Source organism: Hylobates moloch, unplaced genomic scaffold, assembly GCF_009828535.3.
Source record: "Hylobates moloch isolate HMO894 unplaced genomic scaffold, HMol_V3 SCAFFOLD_2, whole genome shotgun sequence".
Classification (NCBI taxonomy): Eukaryota; Metazoa; Chordata; class Mammalia; order Primates; family Hylobatidae; genus Hylobates; species Hylobates moloch.
In genome coordinates, this window is record NW_026652277.1 from 33,147,967 (window position 1) to 33,167,409 (window position 19,443).

The window sequence follows — 19,443 nt, forward strand, 5'->3', positions numbered from 1 at the left end:
TGAACACTCACTAAACAAAACAAGGAAATTACAGATCATTCAGTGAAACATTTATAAAAGCAACAAAACAATGCTAACATTAATATCCACCATTAGTACTGACTGAAAACTAGTTTCTTTCTGGCTCAAGAGTTAGAAACAATATGTATATGTTTTCTTTTTGGAGGGGAGGGGAGCATTTTTTCATAATAGTTCAACAACAGTGAGACACTAGATGATAAAAATCATCTCACCTGTTAAAATTCTGTTGTTAGGTTTGTTTGTTTGTTTGTTTTTGCTGTGATGGTGGTGTTTTGTTTTTTGTTCTTTGTGTTTTTTTCTAGAGTTTGGGGTAGGTGTCAAACTGTAACTGCCTAATTCTGATTATGGATGATTTTTCTAGTATCAGGGCTCTATGCTCATGTACTGATAGTGCAAGACTGGAAACATAGTATATAAATAAACATATTTCTTTTACACATCGTATTAACTACAAATGGAAATATCATTTCCAGTAATATTTATTTGTAGCATTACATACAGGTATTTTTAGATTTACATGTGCCACCATAAAGAGGACCACTTGATTCCTCAATACCAAAAATATTCATTTGAAAAATAATTCGGTGATGTAAATGTGAAGCTCATATTCATGAAAGAATTCACCCAGTCTAGAACTTTTCTACCTCCGGTGTGTTGAAGGATAATATGCTCTTTGGGGACAGAGGTTGTATTCTTGTATACTCCTTGCTGACACTGGTTTTGCTGATCCACTCTCCTGAGTGTTAGGCCTGGGAGGAGACTTTGGTTTGCTGAAATATTCTGCAACAGGTATTTTCATATTATTTCTTCTTATAAGTAGTGGAGGCTTGTGCTCAGCCTCTGAAATAGAGAAAAAAATCTAAATAAGACCATAATTGAGACACTGAATACACCTTCTCCATGTTTTAGTAGTAAATTATCTATAAAAAACTATATGAAGTTTAGGTGAATCAGATACACCCAAAATTCACAAAAGAATATATTCCTTTTTTTTTTTTTCACCACATGCTCATCTTTAATGAGTTATTTGTTCTGTAACATGCAGGATATGTTCCGTCACTCTCAAAAGTAAACATGATTGTGATTGCATAGAGTTGGTTATGGGTAAGAGTGACAGTGAGAGAAAGAAGGAAGATCTATGGTCCAGATAGATGCAACAAGAGAAGAGACAAGCAGTCTAAAACAAGTTAATTGTGCTTGTAAGACCTACATAATTGCACCCAAGCAGGAGTAGGGATGTAAGGAGATGCTAAATAGCAACAATGGAGAAAAAGGGGCATGACTTGGGAATTCTTATACAAAAAAGTTCCAAATATCTAAATGATAAAATATGTGTGAGGCTTACAGGTAAGACATAAAGTTGAATAATAGAAACCATCACTGTCATGATGTTATAGTCCCAGGATGAGGAGTTTGGTAGGAGAGGCCAGATACAATAGGCTGTCCTTGGAGTCTAAGTAAGGGAGTACTTTGTAATTTTTAAACTATACTTATTATTGGCTGTTAGCAGATAGTGTCTCTTTTGGGTTTGGTTAATCACACTGGAACTTGCTGGGGTCTAGGGTGACCCCAGTGAGCTCTGATTATATATCATTCCTGGTATAAAGGGAACTTGTAGAAATGACAAGACACATTTTTGTATAAAGCTTGTAGATACACTTCATAGTTGTTGCTCCGTAGTCATGAATGCTGTGCTTGTTTTAAAGCTAGAAACTGCCAAACCTACAAGGATACTTTGGGCTATTTTGGACCAAGGTAGGACTTTCCACAATTCTTGATTCTCCCTGGTTCCCCTACAGACTGGAGCTGGGCTTCTGGTGGAACACAAAACTGCTCTTTTCAGTTGTATTTCAGCTGTCTTGTAGGTCACCTGCTTGTGGCTGATTGCCATTTTACTCTTCTCTCTGGTTGACTTTGTCTCCAGTGAAATTATTTAACTCCATTAAGCTGTGAAGAACCAAAACTCTGCGATCACTGTCCTTTTGTTAGGTCAATGCAGGGTTTCCCTTTTCACTGAATTGCTATAACCAAACCTATATAGTTCCTGTTGTCCTGCTGTCTTGCTTCTCAAAGAGTGTCTGTCCATGATCAGGCACTTTGCCTTTCAAAACAAAGGTAAATTTATCTTTATGAGAAAGTAAGCAGATGCTCTCTCAAGAGTTGATCTGGAAATTACTATTGTATTTTTCTGTTTTTTTAAAAGCACTGATCCTTAAAATCTGTTCCCTGAGTCATTAGCACTTACTGGTTTCTTTATACCAACTCAATAGTTACCAAAAACTGTACTTAACCTTTTGGTACTTCCTTGTTTTCTTCAGATCCTTGACTTGACGCTCTAGATCAGTTGGAGAAAGAAAAAAGTGAATTTCACAGATACAAAAAAGTATTTTCTATAGACTACACTGTCATCAATAAGTTCAGTGTATATGTATCTTAAATATGTTACCCCAATTCTTTGTTTTTTTTAATGCATACGGTATTAAATTTACTTCCCAATGAAAAATTCTTCTTACTTTGAGTAAATATTTAACTATTGTATCATATGTTAGTCATTAAGGTAGAGATTAACTCTTACTATCTTCCAGTTTCTGATTTTATGGAAACTTTAAGATAGGAACAATTAGTAATACAATTTTTTTGTCTTAATGCTTTTTAAAGTGACATATTTATATTTTCAAAAATGTATTTTTCCTCTAACTTTAAGCTTTAGTCAACTTTTAATCTTAAAGCAACAAGATTTTCTCTCCGAGCTTAAATAACATCCTACCACACATTCTTTCACCATGATTCTACATAAATATATATTCTTCTTCTGTTATTGAAATAACAGCATTTAAGAAAAATTTCTCCTGCAATAATTTCAATTATTTTAGTAGTTATTTTTCTCTCTAGGGGACCCCAGGAGTAAATCAGAGAAAATTAAGTGAAGCAATTTATTTTAATCTTGCGTTGTTCTACACAAAAAAGTGAAACCTGTGTGATACACATTTAACAAAATATACGATAACTGTAACAATACAATTTTGTTTTCCTTAATTGCATCTATTTTTAGTTAAACTATAAAAACCTTTATTATCTTAGATTTCTAGGTAGCCACTCTGGCTTTTCCCTTAGTGGAAAAATAATTTTTCTTAAAAAGAAAGGTTACCAGATAAGAAAGACATAGTTTCTGCCAAAATGTTCTAAACAACAGAATTGAGAACAATTCTTGTATTACATATATAAAAATGAAAGCAAATATATATTGCAGTCACTTACCGAATAAAGCGGAGCTTTAGAACCTCCTGTTTAACATTTTGAAAGATAAATAACAAGAGAATTCAAAGTCTTCATGTGCCATAGGCCCTCCCTCTAGGGGGCCATTATATCTAATTACCTGGTTGGTTGATGCCCTTCTGTATCTCTGGTCAGCACTTTTGATTTTGCAAGTAAATTTGGGGGCGATTTAACTGTGGGTGGTGATTTAACTGTGGGTGCTTTCTCAGTCTCTGCTGCTGGTTCCATTGAGGTGTTTCTTCTGCAATGAGTCAACAGGTTTATCTCGGCAAGCTCAGAATGAATCAAAGCTGAGACCCACTCTTTTTCTGGTTTAAAAGACAAAAAAGGGTGGGAGGAGTGAAGATTGCAATTATCATGTTGGCTAGAAACACAAGAATATCCAGCTCCTGAGTATGAAAGACTGGTCATCTATTTTCTGGATAGTTACCTATGTGGGAGTAAAGATTTCTGCAGAAAAGTTGGTTCATTTTAACATAGTTTCTGTTGACCTGTGATACTGTAGAGTGCCCAGAGTAGTTAACTCACTGAGGCACTTGTCCCTGAATAGCAGTGGAATAGTTTTAAAATATTGAGTACAGTAGCCAGTCTTACAGCTGCTGCCAAAGATATAAGGATACCTATACAAAAATAAGAAGGGTAATATGATTCCATTAAAATACAGACTAATAGGTAATAAACAGTTCCTAGCATATCTAGGAAGATATACATCAAAGTATTCACTGAAATGATGTCTGTGGTAATTTTATTGATTATTTTTGTTCTGTCTTATCTCTTTTTTTCTTTCTGGTTCATCTGTTCTTTCTCCCAACAATAAGGATTTATTACTTGTATAGTTTATTAAATGTTACATTCTTAGAAAGGAAAAATAATTGGAAGGTAACTCAAGACCCATTGCCTTTAAACACTTGTCAATTGCCTAAAAAGTAGTATTGAATTCCTGGGGCAAGGTAATATTTCCAGAATGCTTCCTATTTTAAAACATTAGACTGTTCCTCACACATTGGTACTTCCTAGCATTGATCAGTGCAGTGATTCTCAAAGAGTAGTGCTGAGACCAGCATTATCAGCATCCCCTGGGAACTTGTCAGAAACACAAATACTCAAGTCCCACTGCAGAGATTTTGCCTCAGTCAGTCTGGTGATCAACTACATTTGAGGATAGCTGCTCTCTGCCATTTATCATTGTTCCGATTGGGAATGGCATGTGTTTTCATGGAACAGGGCAGGAGGGGCCCAAAAGAGGTTAGGAGATGACTGAGTTGATGGTTTTGCTGGGCAACTGGCAGAGCTGTTACAGGTTGGATAGCTGTTCTACTGTTCTCCTTACCAAAGGAAAGAAATAAGCTCTGTGTTCAGAGTTAACAACAGGACAGAGGATTATGCTCAGGGAGGCCTCTGGGTGTGTGGACTCCGGAGGAGCATAAACCACCTCTAGCTGAGAATAATACCTCCCTTGGACACAAGTGTTTCATGTCACCTAAATGAGTTCAATTTAAGGCATACTGAATTTTGGGTTCATTGAATGACCCAAATGACATGCATGCAGCTGGATATGCAGAACAGCGATTATCCTGATACTGAAACGTTGCAGAAATAATATTGCAACATTATCTCTGCAAATCCAGGGTACAAAACTTCAGATATTGGCATACTCCCAGTTTCTGACAATAAATTGAGCTCAGTGTTTTAAAATTTATATCTTAATCGCACCTTTTGAAGTTGCATGAAGCAGCCACTGTAAAACTTCTGCCAGAGAATCAGTATGCAAAATGCCACAGAGCTTTGCCAGGATCTGACAGAGAACATTAGAGTTACATATGAGCAAATAAATAGTACAAGGCTTATCAGTTTTCCTTTACCTTCTCCAAAATCCCATCTTCCCAAATATCACTTTGTATATGATGTGCAATTAAGTCAATTCGGATTTTTAACTCAGGAGCTCGATTTCAAATAGCACACAGTAGAATCTTAGTGAAAACATTTCCAGTACAATTAACAGTTCAGGGTAGACTCTGGAGTGTGTTTGTCTGAGGTATTGCTCCTCACAAGAGGGCATTAGCTGCAGGGGTCTGCCTGCAGACCCTTACCTAAACGACGGATGAATAAAACGTACACTGACACGCAGATATTCTGTTTTGCCAGTCCAGCTGAGTGTCCAACCGCCTGCGCACCAAGAGAGGTTTGTCACTGTGGCCGGCCCTGAGCATGTCGCACTCCAGGCATTTATTTGATATACAATTAACAACAGAAGCTTTGAGTAAACACACTTGTGGATAATTAACATGGTTAAGAGGGTAGTTCTAGGAATGATTAAAGCTCAGGTACTCAGGTCTAAGGTAAACACCATTAGGGGGCAATATCCCTAGTCGACCTCCCCCCAAGAAGGCCATCTGGGTCAAAGGTTAGTTAATGGAGGTAGGGTAAACAGACAACTGGGGAAGCCTCTATTGTCCCTAGTATTTACCCTATGATCTAATGTTCTAAGGTAAGAAAGGGCTGCCTCCAGCCTGTTCAGTTATTACAAGCTGTGTAACCTTTTGGCCTTCCAAAAGGTTCGTGACTATTCCCTATAACTTTCCCTAATATTTCCCTTTAATATTTCTGCCACCATCCTGAGTGAATCCCAACATTAGTCTTGTTTTGTCTGTTCAGTACCAACATCTTCTAGTAGGAATATACTTTTGGTGACTTTATCCTTCCCACTGTACCACAGGGGTCTAATGAGAATCCATCGGCCACAGAACTGGCCCCATCTGCCCTGCTCCTCTACATAGTCTGAGAGAGAGGGATGTGATCTGGGCTGGAGTCATCATTGTACCTCAGTTTCTTGAACACAGCGATTGGCCCAATGGGATGGGAATATAATTCCCTGTATTTATTCAGAATGCTTCCTTGAGATTTTTTTTAAAAACTCTGGAGCTACAGGCTTAAATGTAGGTGACAGTAGAGATAGAAATATGGAATAATTCTCATAAAAATGGACTATAATAAGCATTAAAATAAAAGTACAATGTGTTAAGTAAGCACAGGTAATGAAGTTTCCAGGCTGATTCTTAATTGTGTCTGCTGTTAGAATTTAGACATATCTGATACTCATATCTGTCTCCTGAACTTCAGTGCTATATATCCATCTGCCTACCAGATATATTCACTTAGCTATACTATAGATATTTGGGGCATAAAATATATAAAACAAAATCCACATTTCTCTTCCTAAAACCTGCTCCAAACTTACTTTTCCTCCTGGTTCCCCTATCTCAACGAACAGCACCAACATACATTAAATTGTCCAAACTAGATGCTGAGATTCATCCTGGACAACTCCCTTGCCCTTTTCTAAAACATAATGTCAAACAAATTCAGTAAAGTCTACCTTCTAAATATTTCTTAAATCACTCCTTTTGTCTTCATCCCCATTGCCTAAAGCAAGATCAAATCTGGTTTGAGCTACTGCAACATTCCTTCTCTTAGTATTTCTGCCTGAAGTCTTAAATTATTATTAATATAACAAATATTTGTGTTAGTCATTGTTCTAGATGCTGAAGATAGAGAAGCAAAATTAAAGGGCTGCAAAATCAACTGCCCTGTATTGAACTTTGTTATTATGTTAAGATTTCTGTCTTTGATAATGACATATCCTAAAGAGAAAAAGTTAGATTTGCTCCTAATTTCACAACAAATCAACAACTGTGGTGAAAATAGAAAAAAAGCCTCACGGTATTTTCTAAGCTACTCTGCCTCTATAGATTTTTCATCAATATAGTGATTGCACATCATTCCTAACTTCTTCTGTCATAGATCACTAATTGGTCAACAATATCCTAGAGAATATGATTATCCTTTTAGTGAGAGGATGTAGAATATGCCTTCCTGGGAAATCTCCTGCATTCTCTGTCACAGAAACCTACGCAAATGCACCATGAACACAGTAGCTTCCAATCCCTTGAGAAAAACATTTGTTTCTGCAGCTTGGGGCAGGGATGACTACACCTGTAAACCAGGCTTCCTGAGTGTCAGAGATATTATAGCTTTTCCAAAGGGTCACAAATCGAGTCTTGATCAGATCTGGAGAAATGGAAAAGTATCCAATGAGTAGATTCTCTCTGTGATTCCACCTGTGGAAGTTTATTGAACTCACTCTTTGGAATCCCTCAAAAAACTTTTCGTCAATGATCTCATGATTTCTAGGGGCAGAGAAACCTTAATTCCTCAAGGCAACCCTATGTTTCTTTTGCCATAGGAGTAACTGAAAAATTATATGCAGGGTTCTCTGTATCATCTTGGTTGGCAAAAACTCAGATCAGACTACCAGGAAGGCTTCTGGAATTGAAAACTTCTCTTCCAACTCCAGAGGATAGTTGCTCAGCATCAGAGAAATCCACCATTGTCCAGCAAAGATTCTGGGGATTCTAGCCTTGGTACCTATCATAAAAGTTGTCCTGACACCCTGTCTTTGCAGGACTTTGCAGTTCTCATTCTAATAATCGTATTTTCCAAAATGGTTCCTGACCTTGAGTTCTGAGTGCCTGTCCTGAACATATTTCATGAAATGGCATAATGTATATGATTCATATCTTCCCATCTTTACTGGCATTATTCTATACTCACAAGTCTATGTGCTGTAAGGATGAGTGCAAATTTTAACACATGGGGAAATTCCTGAAACTTGAAATGGAACTTTTTCGATTACTCCCACTAGAGGGAAGCTCCCTAGTCATTGGACCTATTCAATTAGAAATCAAAGTCAAGGATCCATCCTCAGTTTTTGTGTTTGTGGCTTGAAAGGGAGTGTGCAAAGAACATGGTTCAGCATCTCTTTAACAATATATTTGCCCTCTGCAGTCATAAAAGGTCAGGTCTGGCAGGATTTAATGACTTCGAATCTCTGTAAAGAGTGGTCACAGAGGAAAAAATTGGTGGTATTAATGCACATTACCAGAAGAAACTACCCAAACCAGTCCTGGGATTAGAGATTTGAATGGCAATTAACTGGATTTCTAAGAAACTGTCTTCTCTGGTCAAAGAAAACTGGTTTTGCCAGGTTCTGGAATAGGAGACTTCTATCCCTATGTTTGTCCAACCTTTTTTTTAAAATTGAAAACCTAGGCGTGAACTATCTGACATTGTTTATTCATATTTTTCCCTTAAAAGAGATGTTAAATTATTTGTTCACTGATTACTTAACATTTGAAATGAAGGAGTTACCATTTACTCTGCACATCTGTATTAAAATAAATAATTCTAAATATGTTCACTATCAACTCCAAACATTTAAAGAAGCTGAAACAATGGCCCTTGTTAAAAATTATTATCTAACCTGTCAATCCTTGTCTTTTTCTTGGAGTTTTTAGTCTATTTGTCCTTTTGCATAGTTTTAAGTGTAACGTATTGCTATTTGTTTTTTATTTTTTCCTTCTGTTACTGTTCCCCTTATACTTATCTCTGCCTCCTTTTGGATTAATCAAGCATATTTTAGTATTCCACTTTATCCTCTCCATTGGCTTTTTAGCTATAATTTTTTTGTTGTTCAAGGGATTAAAATATGCATCCTTAACCTAATATAGTGTTCCTTGAATTAATATTATGCCACTTAATATATAATGTAAGAACCTTATGAGTTATACTTCCATTTATCTCTCACCCGAACTTTGTGTTATTGTTTTACATTTTACCACTCTGTTTTCTTTATAACCACACTTACCTCCCTCCCACCTCTTCCTTTATTTCAGAATGACAGAACTATAAAATGTCGGCTTTTTTTTTAAATTTTAAGAGCTTTAAAGTGTCATTTCATTGTCTTATGGCTTGCATATTTCTAGTGAGAAGTCAGCTGTCATTTTTATCATTACAGTCATGCACCATATAACAATGTTTCAGTCAACAGTGGACCACATATATGATGGTGGTCCAATAAGATTATCATATTGTATTTTTACTGTATATTTTCCTGTTTAGATACACAAATACTTACCATTGTGCTACAATTTCTACAGTATTTCCGTATAGTAAAATGCTATATAGGTTTATAGCCTAGGAGCAATAGGCTATACCATATGGCCTAGGTGTGTAGTAGCTGTAATATGTAGGTTCATGTAAATACACTCTGTGATGTTTATACAACAATGAAACTGTCTGACACATTTCTCAGAATGTATTCCTGTCTGATGCATGACTGCCTATGTAATATGTCTTTTTTCTCTTGCTGATTTCAAGATATTCTCTTTGGTTTTCTGCAACTTTATTATGATGTGCCCAGATGTAACTTCTTCTGTGTTTATCTTTCTTGGGTTTTGTTAAGGTTTCGTCAAAATTGGAAAAATATTAGCTATTAGCTCTTCAAATAACTCTTATGCTCTAATCTCTCTTTCCTCTTCCTCTGAGACTCCAATTGCACATATGTTAGACCACCCAATATATTCTCACAGGTCAATAAGGTTTTGTTTACATTTTTTAAGTCTTTTTACTTTAATTTGGATATTTTTATTGACCTCTCTTTAATTCCACTTATATGTTTTTTTCTGCAGTGCCAAGTGTGCTGCTAATGACATCCAGTGAAATTTTGATTTCAAATATTGTACAGTCATGCATTACTTAATGACAAGAACACGTTTTGAGAAATGCATCACTAATGATCCCATCACTGTGTGAACATCATAAAGTGTGCTTACACAAACCTAGATGATACAGCCTACTACACACCTAGGCTATGTGGTATATAGCCTATTGTTCCTGGGCTACAAACCTGTACAGCATGTTACTGTAGTAAATACTGTAGGCAACTGTAACACATTGGTAAGTATTTGTGTATATAACCATATGTAAACATAGAAAAGGTACAGTAAAGATACCATATTATATACTTATGGTACCACTGTCATATTTATGATCTGTTATTGGTAGAAACATTGTTATGCAGTGCATAGCTGTATTTCTCAATTCTAAAATTCCTTTTGGTCTCTTTTTAATTTCCATTTCTCTAGAGAGATGCCTTATCTATTCACTCAGTATGTCTTTATTTTTTTCCTAGAAATCCTTGAAAATCTTTAAAAACAATCTCTTTTACAGCCTTTTCTACTAATTTCCACATCTGTGCCATTTCTGTGTCTGTTATCATCAATTCTTTTTTTTTCTTCTGCTTATGGGCTGTAGTTTGCTATTCTTTGCATGTCTAATAACTATTATTTTAGGGACTTTATATATGCTACATTGTGGAGAGTCTATATTTTGCAACCTGTGGATCAGGAGGTGCCCTCATGAGCTCACGCCACAGGGCTCTGGGCCTGAAACACAGAGCTGTGTGAAGTCTCAGCAGAATAGTCACTCAGGCACACACAGAAACCTGAGAGTTTTACATACTCTAGCTCAGGAATCCTGGCAAGGCAGGAAATCCATCTGTATATATCCCTAGGAAGAGGACTGAATCTATGGAGCTAAGCAGCGTCATTCTGTTTGCCCCACTTACAGGGCATCTCACAAGTTAAGACCCACTGGCTTGGAATTCCAGCCAGCCAGTGGGAACAGGCTGGAGACTGCCTGTGATGGGACCAAGTTCCCAGGGGAAGGGGCAGCCAGCATATCTGTGTTTTGGTCAACTCAGCTGTTCTAGCCTGCTGGTTCCAGGAGTGCAGGCCATCTGGACAAGGAGAAGTCCCCCACAACACAGCACAGCTGCTGTGCCAGATCATGCCCAGACTGCTTCTTTAAGTGGGATCCTGATCCATTCCTCCTCACTGGGTGGGGCCTCCCCGTGGGAATTTCAGCAACTCCAGCCAGGGTCATACACACAAAGCTCTGATCTTCCCCTGGGACAGAGCCCCTTGGGGGAGGGGTAGCTGTTGTCTCTGCATTTCAGTTGACTCAGCCATTCCAGCCTGCCAGCTCTGGAGAGTCCAGGTGGTCTGGACTAGGAAGAGTTCCCCCCCAGTGCAGCATACCTGCTCTTCCCAAAAGCAGCCAGACTGCTTCTTTAAGTAGGTCCCTGATCCCATTCCTCCTGACCTGATAATACCTCCCAATAGAAGCCTCTATGCACCTCCTATAGGAGCATTCGAGCCAGCAACAGGTCAGTACCCCCCTAGGATGGAGATCCCAGAGGAAGGAGCAGGCAGACACCTTTGCTGTCTTGCAGCCTTCACTGGTGATACCTCTAGGTATGAGAAAACTCAAGGCAACCAGGGTCTGGAGCAGACCCCCAGCAAACTGCAGCAGCCCTACAGAAGAGTGGCCTGACTGTTAGAAGAAAAACAAACAAACAGAAAACAACAACAACAAAGATGCCACAAAAATCCCATTTAAAGGTCAGCAACCTCAAAGATTGAAGGTAGATAAGCCCACAAAGATGAAAAAGAATCAACGCAAAAATGCTGAAAACTCAAAAAGCCAGGGTGCTTCTTCTCCTCTAAATGACTGCAACACATCTCAAGCACGGGTACAGAACTGGGCTGAGGCTGAGATGGCTGAATGAGAGAAGTAGGCTTCAGAAGGTGGGTAATAACAAACTTTGCTAAGCTAAAGGAGCACGTTGTAATCTAATGTAAAGAAGCTAAGAATCCTGATAAAACAATACATAAGCTGATAACAAGAATAGCCAGTTTAGAGAGGAACATAACTGACCTGATGGAGCTGAAAAACACAAGAACTTCACAATGTAATTATAAGTATTAATAGCAGAAAAGATCAAGTGGAGGGAAGAATCTCAGAGCTTGAAGCGTATCTTTCTGAAATAAGACAGGCAGATAAAAATAGAGAAAAAGGAATGAAAAGGAATAAGCAAAACCTCCAAGAAATGTGGGATTATGTAAAAAGACTGAACTTATGACTGATTGGAATACCTAAAAGAGATGAGGAGAATGGAACCAAGTTGGAAAACATACTTCAGGATATCATCTAGGAGAACTTCCCCAAACTAGCAAGACAGGCCAACATTCAAATTCAGGAAATCTGGAGAACCTTGGTAAGACACTCCGTGAGAAGATCCACCCTAAGATACATCATCATCAGATTCTCCAAGGTCAAAATGAAAGAAAAAACATTAAGGGCAGCCAGAGAGAAAGGCCAGGTCACCTACAAAGGGAAGTCCATCAGACTAACACCAGATCTCTCAGTGGAAACCCTACAAGCCAGAAGAAATTGGGAGCCAAGAGTCAACATTCTTAAAGAAAAGAGTTTCCAACCGAGAATATCACATCTGGCCAAACTGAGTTCCATAAGCGAAGGATAAATAAGATCCTTTTTAGACAAGCAAATGCCGAGGGAATTGTCACCACCAGGCCTGCCCTGCTCCTGAAGGAAGCACTAAATATGGAAAGGAAAAGTTTTACCAGCCACTACAAAAACACAGTTAAGTACACAGACCAGTGACACTATGAAGCAACCACATAAACAAGTCTGCAAAATAACCAGCTAGCATCGTGGCTACAGGATCAAATTCACACATAGCAATACTAACCTTAAATGTAAATGGGCTAAATGCATTAGAGAAATGCAAATCAAAAGCACAATGAGATAGCATCTCACACCAGTCAGAATTGTGATTATTAAAAAGTCAAAAAACAATAGATGCTGGCAAGGTTGTGGATAAAAAGGAACAATTTTACACTGTTGGTGGGAGTATAAATTAGTTCAACCATTGTGGAAGACAGTATGGTGATTTCTCAATGATCTAGAGGCAGAAATACCATTTGACCCAGCAATCTCATTACTGGGTATATACCCAAAGGAATATAAATTATTTTGTTATAAAGATATATGCATGTATATGTTCACTGCAGCACTATTCACAATAGCAAAGACATGGAATCAACCTAAATGCCCATCAATGATAGACTGGATAAAGAAAATGTGATACATATACACCATGGAATACTATGCAGCCATAAAAAGGAATGAGATCATGTCTTGCAAGGACATAGATGGAGGTGGAAGCTATTATCCTAGAAACTAATGAAGGAACAGAAAACCAAACACCACATGTTCTCACTTATAAGTGGGAGCTGAACAATGAGCACACATGGACATATGGTGGGGAACAACACACACTGGGGCCTGTCAGGGGGTGTTGGGGGAGAGGGAGAGCATCAAGAAGAATAGCTAATGGATGCTTGGCATAATACTTAGGTGATGGGATATCTGTGTAGCAAACCACCAGGGCATACGTTTACCTGTGTAACAAACCTGCACAACCTGCACATGTACCCCAGAACTTAAAATAAAGGTTGAGGGAAAAAATAGTGTTTTGTTCTTGAACGTAATTAATATATTGGCAAGTGAACTTGATGTCTTGAAATTTTATTTTAGGATTTGAGAATCTAGCCTAGAGTAGCCTCTATTGCAGGGCTATTTTTAAGGTGTAACTTTTCTGGGGTCTGAATTGAAGTCCTGGTATGTTCCGCAAGGTATCTTCACTCTGGCGAGGTCTTTTAAAGGTTTCTTAGAACTCCAGCAACTCTAAGCTCTGTGATACCTCCCATTAGCTCTCCTTGACAGGTCTCAGAATCACCCTGTACATGTGAGGCTTCATATTGGACTGAACACTTAATGGTACCCCTAAATTTCTGGAGCTCATTCTCTGCACAGATTTGTCTTCTTCAGATCTTACTTTGCAAATTCCAGCCACCTCAGCATCCCCAAATACTAAACTCTATTTTCTGTACCTAGTGAAGCTGCTGCTCTCTGTTCAGGCTCCACTTCTCTGTGCCATGATTAGGCATGTGCCCCAGGCAGAAGTCTGGGTTGAATATGAAAATAACCCCAATTGTTTCTCTTCTCTCAATGGTCCAATCTGTAGTGTCTGTTGCCCAGTACCTGAAAGTCGTTTCTGTATATATTTTGCTGAATTATATAGTTTTTTACATCAGGAGATTAAGCGTTGAGCCTAATCTATCATTTTGGAACCAGAGTTCCTTGCTTGCAACTTTGTCACGCCTTTTCTCCTCAAATTAATCTGCATATTGTATCCAGAGTGATTTTTCTAAAGTACAATTGTAACTATGCAATTCTTATACTTACAAAGTAATTCAGTATCATTTAGTGCTTAAAAATCTTTATTGGCTTCCCACACCCCTTGGGATGAAATCTGGACACCTTGATAGGGCTTATAAAATACTACATTATCCAGTCTCTTCCTAAGTCTCCAGCCCCATCTCTTGCCACTTTCTCCGTCCACTGTCTGCATCAACCATATTAATTGTTGTTCGTTGTTTTAAATAAGCAATGCTCTCACTCCTTAGTCTTAAGATACGAAGGTCATTTGACTGGGAAAGATTTCTTCCATACTTCTCTTTATCTTCTAATTATATCCTAAACATTCTTTAGGTCCCTTTCTCCTTGAAGGCTCTCCGAGCTACAAAGTCTCCTGGTACATGTTCTTGTAACAGCTGCACTATTACTTCATAAGCTCTATGAATGAAGAAATTGATTGTATCCTCATACTCTAGTATTTTGTAGTTTGACATTAAATATTTACAGAATAAATAAGATGCATTTGGTCGACTTTTCTTTTTAAATTTGAGACTCAGCAGGTACATGTGCATGTTTGTTACATGGATATATTGAATAATGCTGAGCTTTGGGCTTCAGTTGAATCCATCACGCAAATAGTGAACAGAGTTCCTGATGGTTTTTCATTCTTTGCTTTCCTTCCTTCCTCCTACCTTTTGGAGTTTCCCCAGTGTCTATTGTTCCCATCTTTATGTCTACATGTACCCAGTGTTTAGCTCCCCTTTACTGGTGAGAATATGCGGTATTTGGTTGTCTGTTTCTGTATTTATTGACTTAGAATAATGACCTCTAGCTGCATCCATGTTGCTGCAAAATGAATTATTCCATATTTTATGGCTGTGTAGTATTCCATGGTGTATATGTACCACCTTTTCTTTATCCAATTCATCACTGATGGGCACTGAGGTTGATTCCATGTCTTTGCTATTGTGAATATTGCTGTGATAAAGATGCCAGTGCAGGTCTTTTTATCTTTTAGAACAATTTATTTTCCTTTGGGTATATACCCAGTAATGGAACTGCTGGTTTGAATGGCAACTCTATTTATAGTTCTTTGAGAACTCTCCAAACTGCTTTCCACAGGGGCTGAACTAATTTATAGTCCCACCAACAGTTTATAAGAGTTTGGCAGACATTTTGGTGTTATGTCTATAAAGATCTTTGGAAGGAAGGCTTAAAACAAGGTGCTAATAGACACGGAATTATGTTTCTCTTTCCTTTTAAAGTAATAATCATGAAACTGCATACCCTTTCACACATACCCCTGCAAAAACATTTCCTGATTTCACAGCCCATTTAGAGTTACTCAATGGATAGTAGGAAATTAGAAAATATTCCACTTTTTTTTGTAGGAAACATGGAAGAATAGAATGCCTCCAAGATGAGCAATATTTCTGGGGCTCTTTTATACAAGCCAAAAAAATCTTGATAAAACCTACTTTATCAATTTATTCCCTCTCTGTTCATTTATTTAGCAAATAGTCAACAACTGTTTGGCAAAATACCATTGTCTTTGTGCCAGTTAATATTTTTCAAGCGAAGTGGTGAGTGCTAAGAAATCAGTTGTGAACAAGGCAGACAAGATCCCTGCCTTCAAAGAGTTTATATTTTAGCGAGTTTTATATCAGCCAATGTCCAGCTAAGTTGATTTTGTAATATGGAAGATGCTTTTGAGAGGAGGGCTCTTTCACAGATGCCCAGAAAGCCAGCTCTATAGGATCATGCAGTTCTATTGATATGCCCAAGGAAGGATGACAGTCTTACTAAAACTGCATTCAGCTTAGGGATTATTTGAGTTGAGAACTATGTATTTAGCTGATTTTCTACAGTTATCCTTTTGATCTTGAGTTCACTTTTCCTTTTAATTTATTTATTCAATATCCAACAAATACTTATCTAACAATTACTAGGTGTCTAGCACTCACCTAGGCACTGAAGATTAAGCAGTAGCAAAGGCAGATAAGTGTGAGATCTTACACGATTTAAATTTTAGTGGGAGTGGGGCAAGGAGAGAGATAAAATATTGAACTAAATAAATGTCTGAACATACATATATAGCATATTTATGCAAAAAAATAACAAAGGGTAATGGGATATAGAGTGACTGGTTAGCTACTTCAGATTGGATGGTTAGAGAAAGTATTTCCGAGTAAGCGATACTTAAACTGAGACCTCAATGAGCAGGTGATCACTGAGCCAATAAAGAGAAAGATAATTCTTAGAGGAAAGCTCTTAAGGTGAGAATGAGAAAATTATAGAAAGATCAAAGTGGCCAGAGTGTAGCAGGTGAAACAGTGATTCTGAAAACTCTGTATAATATAAAGTCTTTAGCCAGAATCATCAGGAAATAATGTATAAACATAAGTCAAATATGTAAATACTCTCCCTCCTATACATTTCCTTTTATTCTCCTTCTCAAGTTTAATTATCAGCATAAATTATTACACCAAAGTCACTATCGTACTCTGTGCTCTACTTTTAAAACACTTCTTTGTTAGGCTTATTCAATAACCATCTCTACAACATGCTCTGTTATTTGTAATTACAACTACAGACACTGATTACTTAAAATTCCAATTAGAGGCATCATTACAATCTTTTAACCCTTAGTTCATTGTAGTGGGACTTACGGTGGTTCAATATGGAGATTACCAAAGAGATTAAAAGAAGGAAAAAAATGGCAGATGACAAATATCAGCTGACTGATGTATTCTTGATTTTATATCATTCTCAGAAATAACTGTGGCTGGGGAGGGCCTTTCAGAAAGCTCATATGACATATTACTATTAATATAACTAAGTTTATAACCCCAGACAGAGAAAGTTTGAAGACATAGTTTTGCAAAGAAAAGAGGAAGAGATGAACGTTGATTGGAGGAATCTATGCTTTAAAATATGAGAAGTAAATGTGTAGATTGCAGCAAGACATTAAGAGTAGTGTCTCTCAAGTATTAGAAAGATGATAACGAAAGATGGAAAGAATAGGGCTGGGTTTGTGTGATAAACACCAAGCTTTTCATTATGTCTGAATCAAAGATTGTGTTTATCTGAGAGTGGCAAGATTCCAAGGGAAAGTAAGACTGGAAATGAAAATAGGAGTATGCCTTGGATTTCAGGCTAAGCAGTCTTAAATCAATTCAGTTATCAGTAAGGAATCATTTAAGAGTTTTAAGGATGCTAGTGGTATAAAATTTTTGGATATTCATGCTGTTTCCAACTTATGGATTTGATAAACCTGATACTTACTTTTATTTCCTGATCCAGATAGTTTGGTATGCAAATGGTGTTTGCTTTCACATCATTCTTGGTACTTGTCATCCCTGAAGAACAGCAGCCAGGAGTAGAGCATGCCTTTGGAGGTGATGGTGGCCTTTTGGCCTTAATTTCTTCCTAAATCAAAGGTATAATACAACCAATATACATTTGCACCCACCTATATTTTCTATGAAAATTCAATGTAAAATGAATGGGAAATATTGTGGTTAATAAGAGAGATAATGAAAGTAAAAAAAGGTTAGTTTTATCTTAAGCTATCAAATATTTATATTTGGAGACAAAACAAGTAGTGATATCTTATTAACTTTTGATGAAATCATTTTAAACTCTTGGCTAAATAACAAGATAACAAATTTGTAATATGCAATGTATAACCTTTTATATCAGATAGCAGCCAACTCATGACACATGAGATTTGCTGTTAAGTTGGGAAGATTTCCCTTTTATGGCCAGGAAAAGACAGCTGAGAGGTTTTATGCTTTGTCTGTGAAGCAACTACATGATGCAAATTGCTACTTCCTTGCTCCAAGTAACAGCTAACAGCTGGAGAGTCAGAAAGGCAAACTAAATTTCTTCCCTTGATCAGTTGGAAGGGAAATAGAAAGGTTATTTTCTCGTTCTGGGAGGTAAATATACAATTTGCAATTTTAAAAAATTAAAAGGTTCTGGGAGCTTTAAGTCCATGAAGAGTTACAGAAGCCTTAGATCCATGTGCCTGTTCCAGGAAAGGCTTTCTACCCTTCAGAAGTGACTAATTTATAACAACACATAGAACCTAGTGCCTAAATGAGTCAACAACCTGGGATTTTGATGATTGGAATTGATAAAACAATATTTAACTTTATGTTTAGTAAAAATAAATCTACAGTATATTTGAGGCTTTCTTTTTTTAAGTTTATTATACAGGCTTCTTTATGGAAAAATAGTAACACAGTAAGTCCTTAATGTTGTTGATAGCTCTTAGAAACTGACTTTACGTGAGATGATGTATAACAAATCCAATTTTATTTTCTCATCCACTGGTATGGTTGGCTCTGTGTCCCCTCCCAAATCTCACCTTGAATTGTGATAATCCCCACGTGTCAAGGGCAGGACCTGGTGGAGTTAATTGAATCATGGGGTCAGGTTCCCCCATACTGTTCCCATGAAAGTGAGTTTCATGAGATCTGATGGTTTTTATAAGTGGCCTCCCCCTTTACTTGGCTCTCGCTTCTCTTGCCTGCTGCCATGTAAGACATGCCAGTTTTGTCTTCTGCTATGATTGTAAGTTTCCTGACTCCTCCCTAGCCATGCAGAACTGTGAGTCAATTAAACCTCTTTTCTTTATAAATTACCCAGTCTTGGATATGTCACACAAATAAAGTCCAGCAATTGAGTCATGAGTCAAAGAAGAAATAATAATGAGAATTAGAAAATACACTGAACTCAGTGAAAATGGTATGTACAAAAATTGTGAGAGTGGCTAAAGCAATCTTCAGAGGGGAATTTATAGCTTTAAAATACATATCTTAGAAAGATAAAATGAGTTAGAAAAAAAGCAATAAGATAAAGTATGTAATAGAAAGAGAAAACTAATAACAGCAGAAATTAATAAAATAGAAAATATACAACATAGAGAATCAAAAAATCATGAAAATCAATTCTTTGATATACTAATAAAATCAATAAACTTATTGAATAAACTTTTGTTGAAAATTATAAACTTCTTTTAATTGAGAAAAACAAAGACACAAATTAACACAACTAATATGTAAAAGGGTATTTCTTACAGAACCAGCAGATATTTTTAAAAGAATTTAAGGATATTATGCATAACTTTGTCAATAAATCTGAATTCAGATGGAATAAACAACTTTTAGAAAAGAACAT

General features: G+C 37.1%; 1 protein-coding gene across 1 annotated transcript in view; it reads right to left on the bottom strand.

Moving 5' to 3' along the window:
* Positions 1–484: 484 nt before the first annotated feature.
* CUNH4orf17 (chromosome unknown C4orf17 homolog) overlaps positions 485–19,443 on the bottom strand; it is a 36,194-nt gene continuing 17,235 nt past the window's right edge. The window contains exons 5-9 of the mRNA XM_058429673.1: positions 17,545–17,688; positions 5,011–5,092; positions 3,398–3,605; positions 2,313–2,356; positions 485–861 (exon numbers count right to left, since the gene is read on the bottom strand). Coding sequence (XP_058285656.1) covers positions 662–861; positions 2,313–2,356; positions 3,398–3,605; positions 5,011–5,092; positions 17,545–17,688 — 678 coding nt within the window. The 3' untranslated portion in view covers positions 485–661. The remainder of the gene's footprint in view (positions 862–2,312; positions 2,357–3,397; positions 3,606–5,010; positions 5,093–17,544; positions 17,689–19,443) is intronic.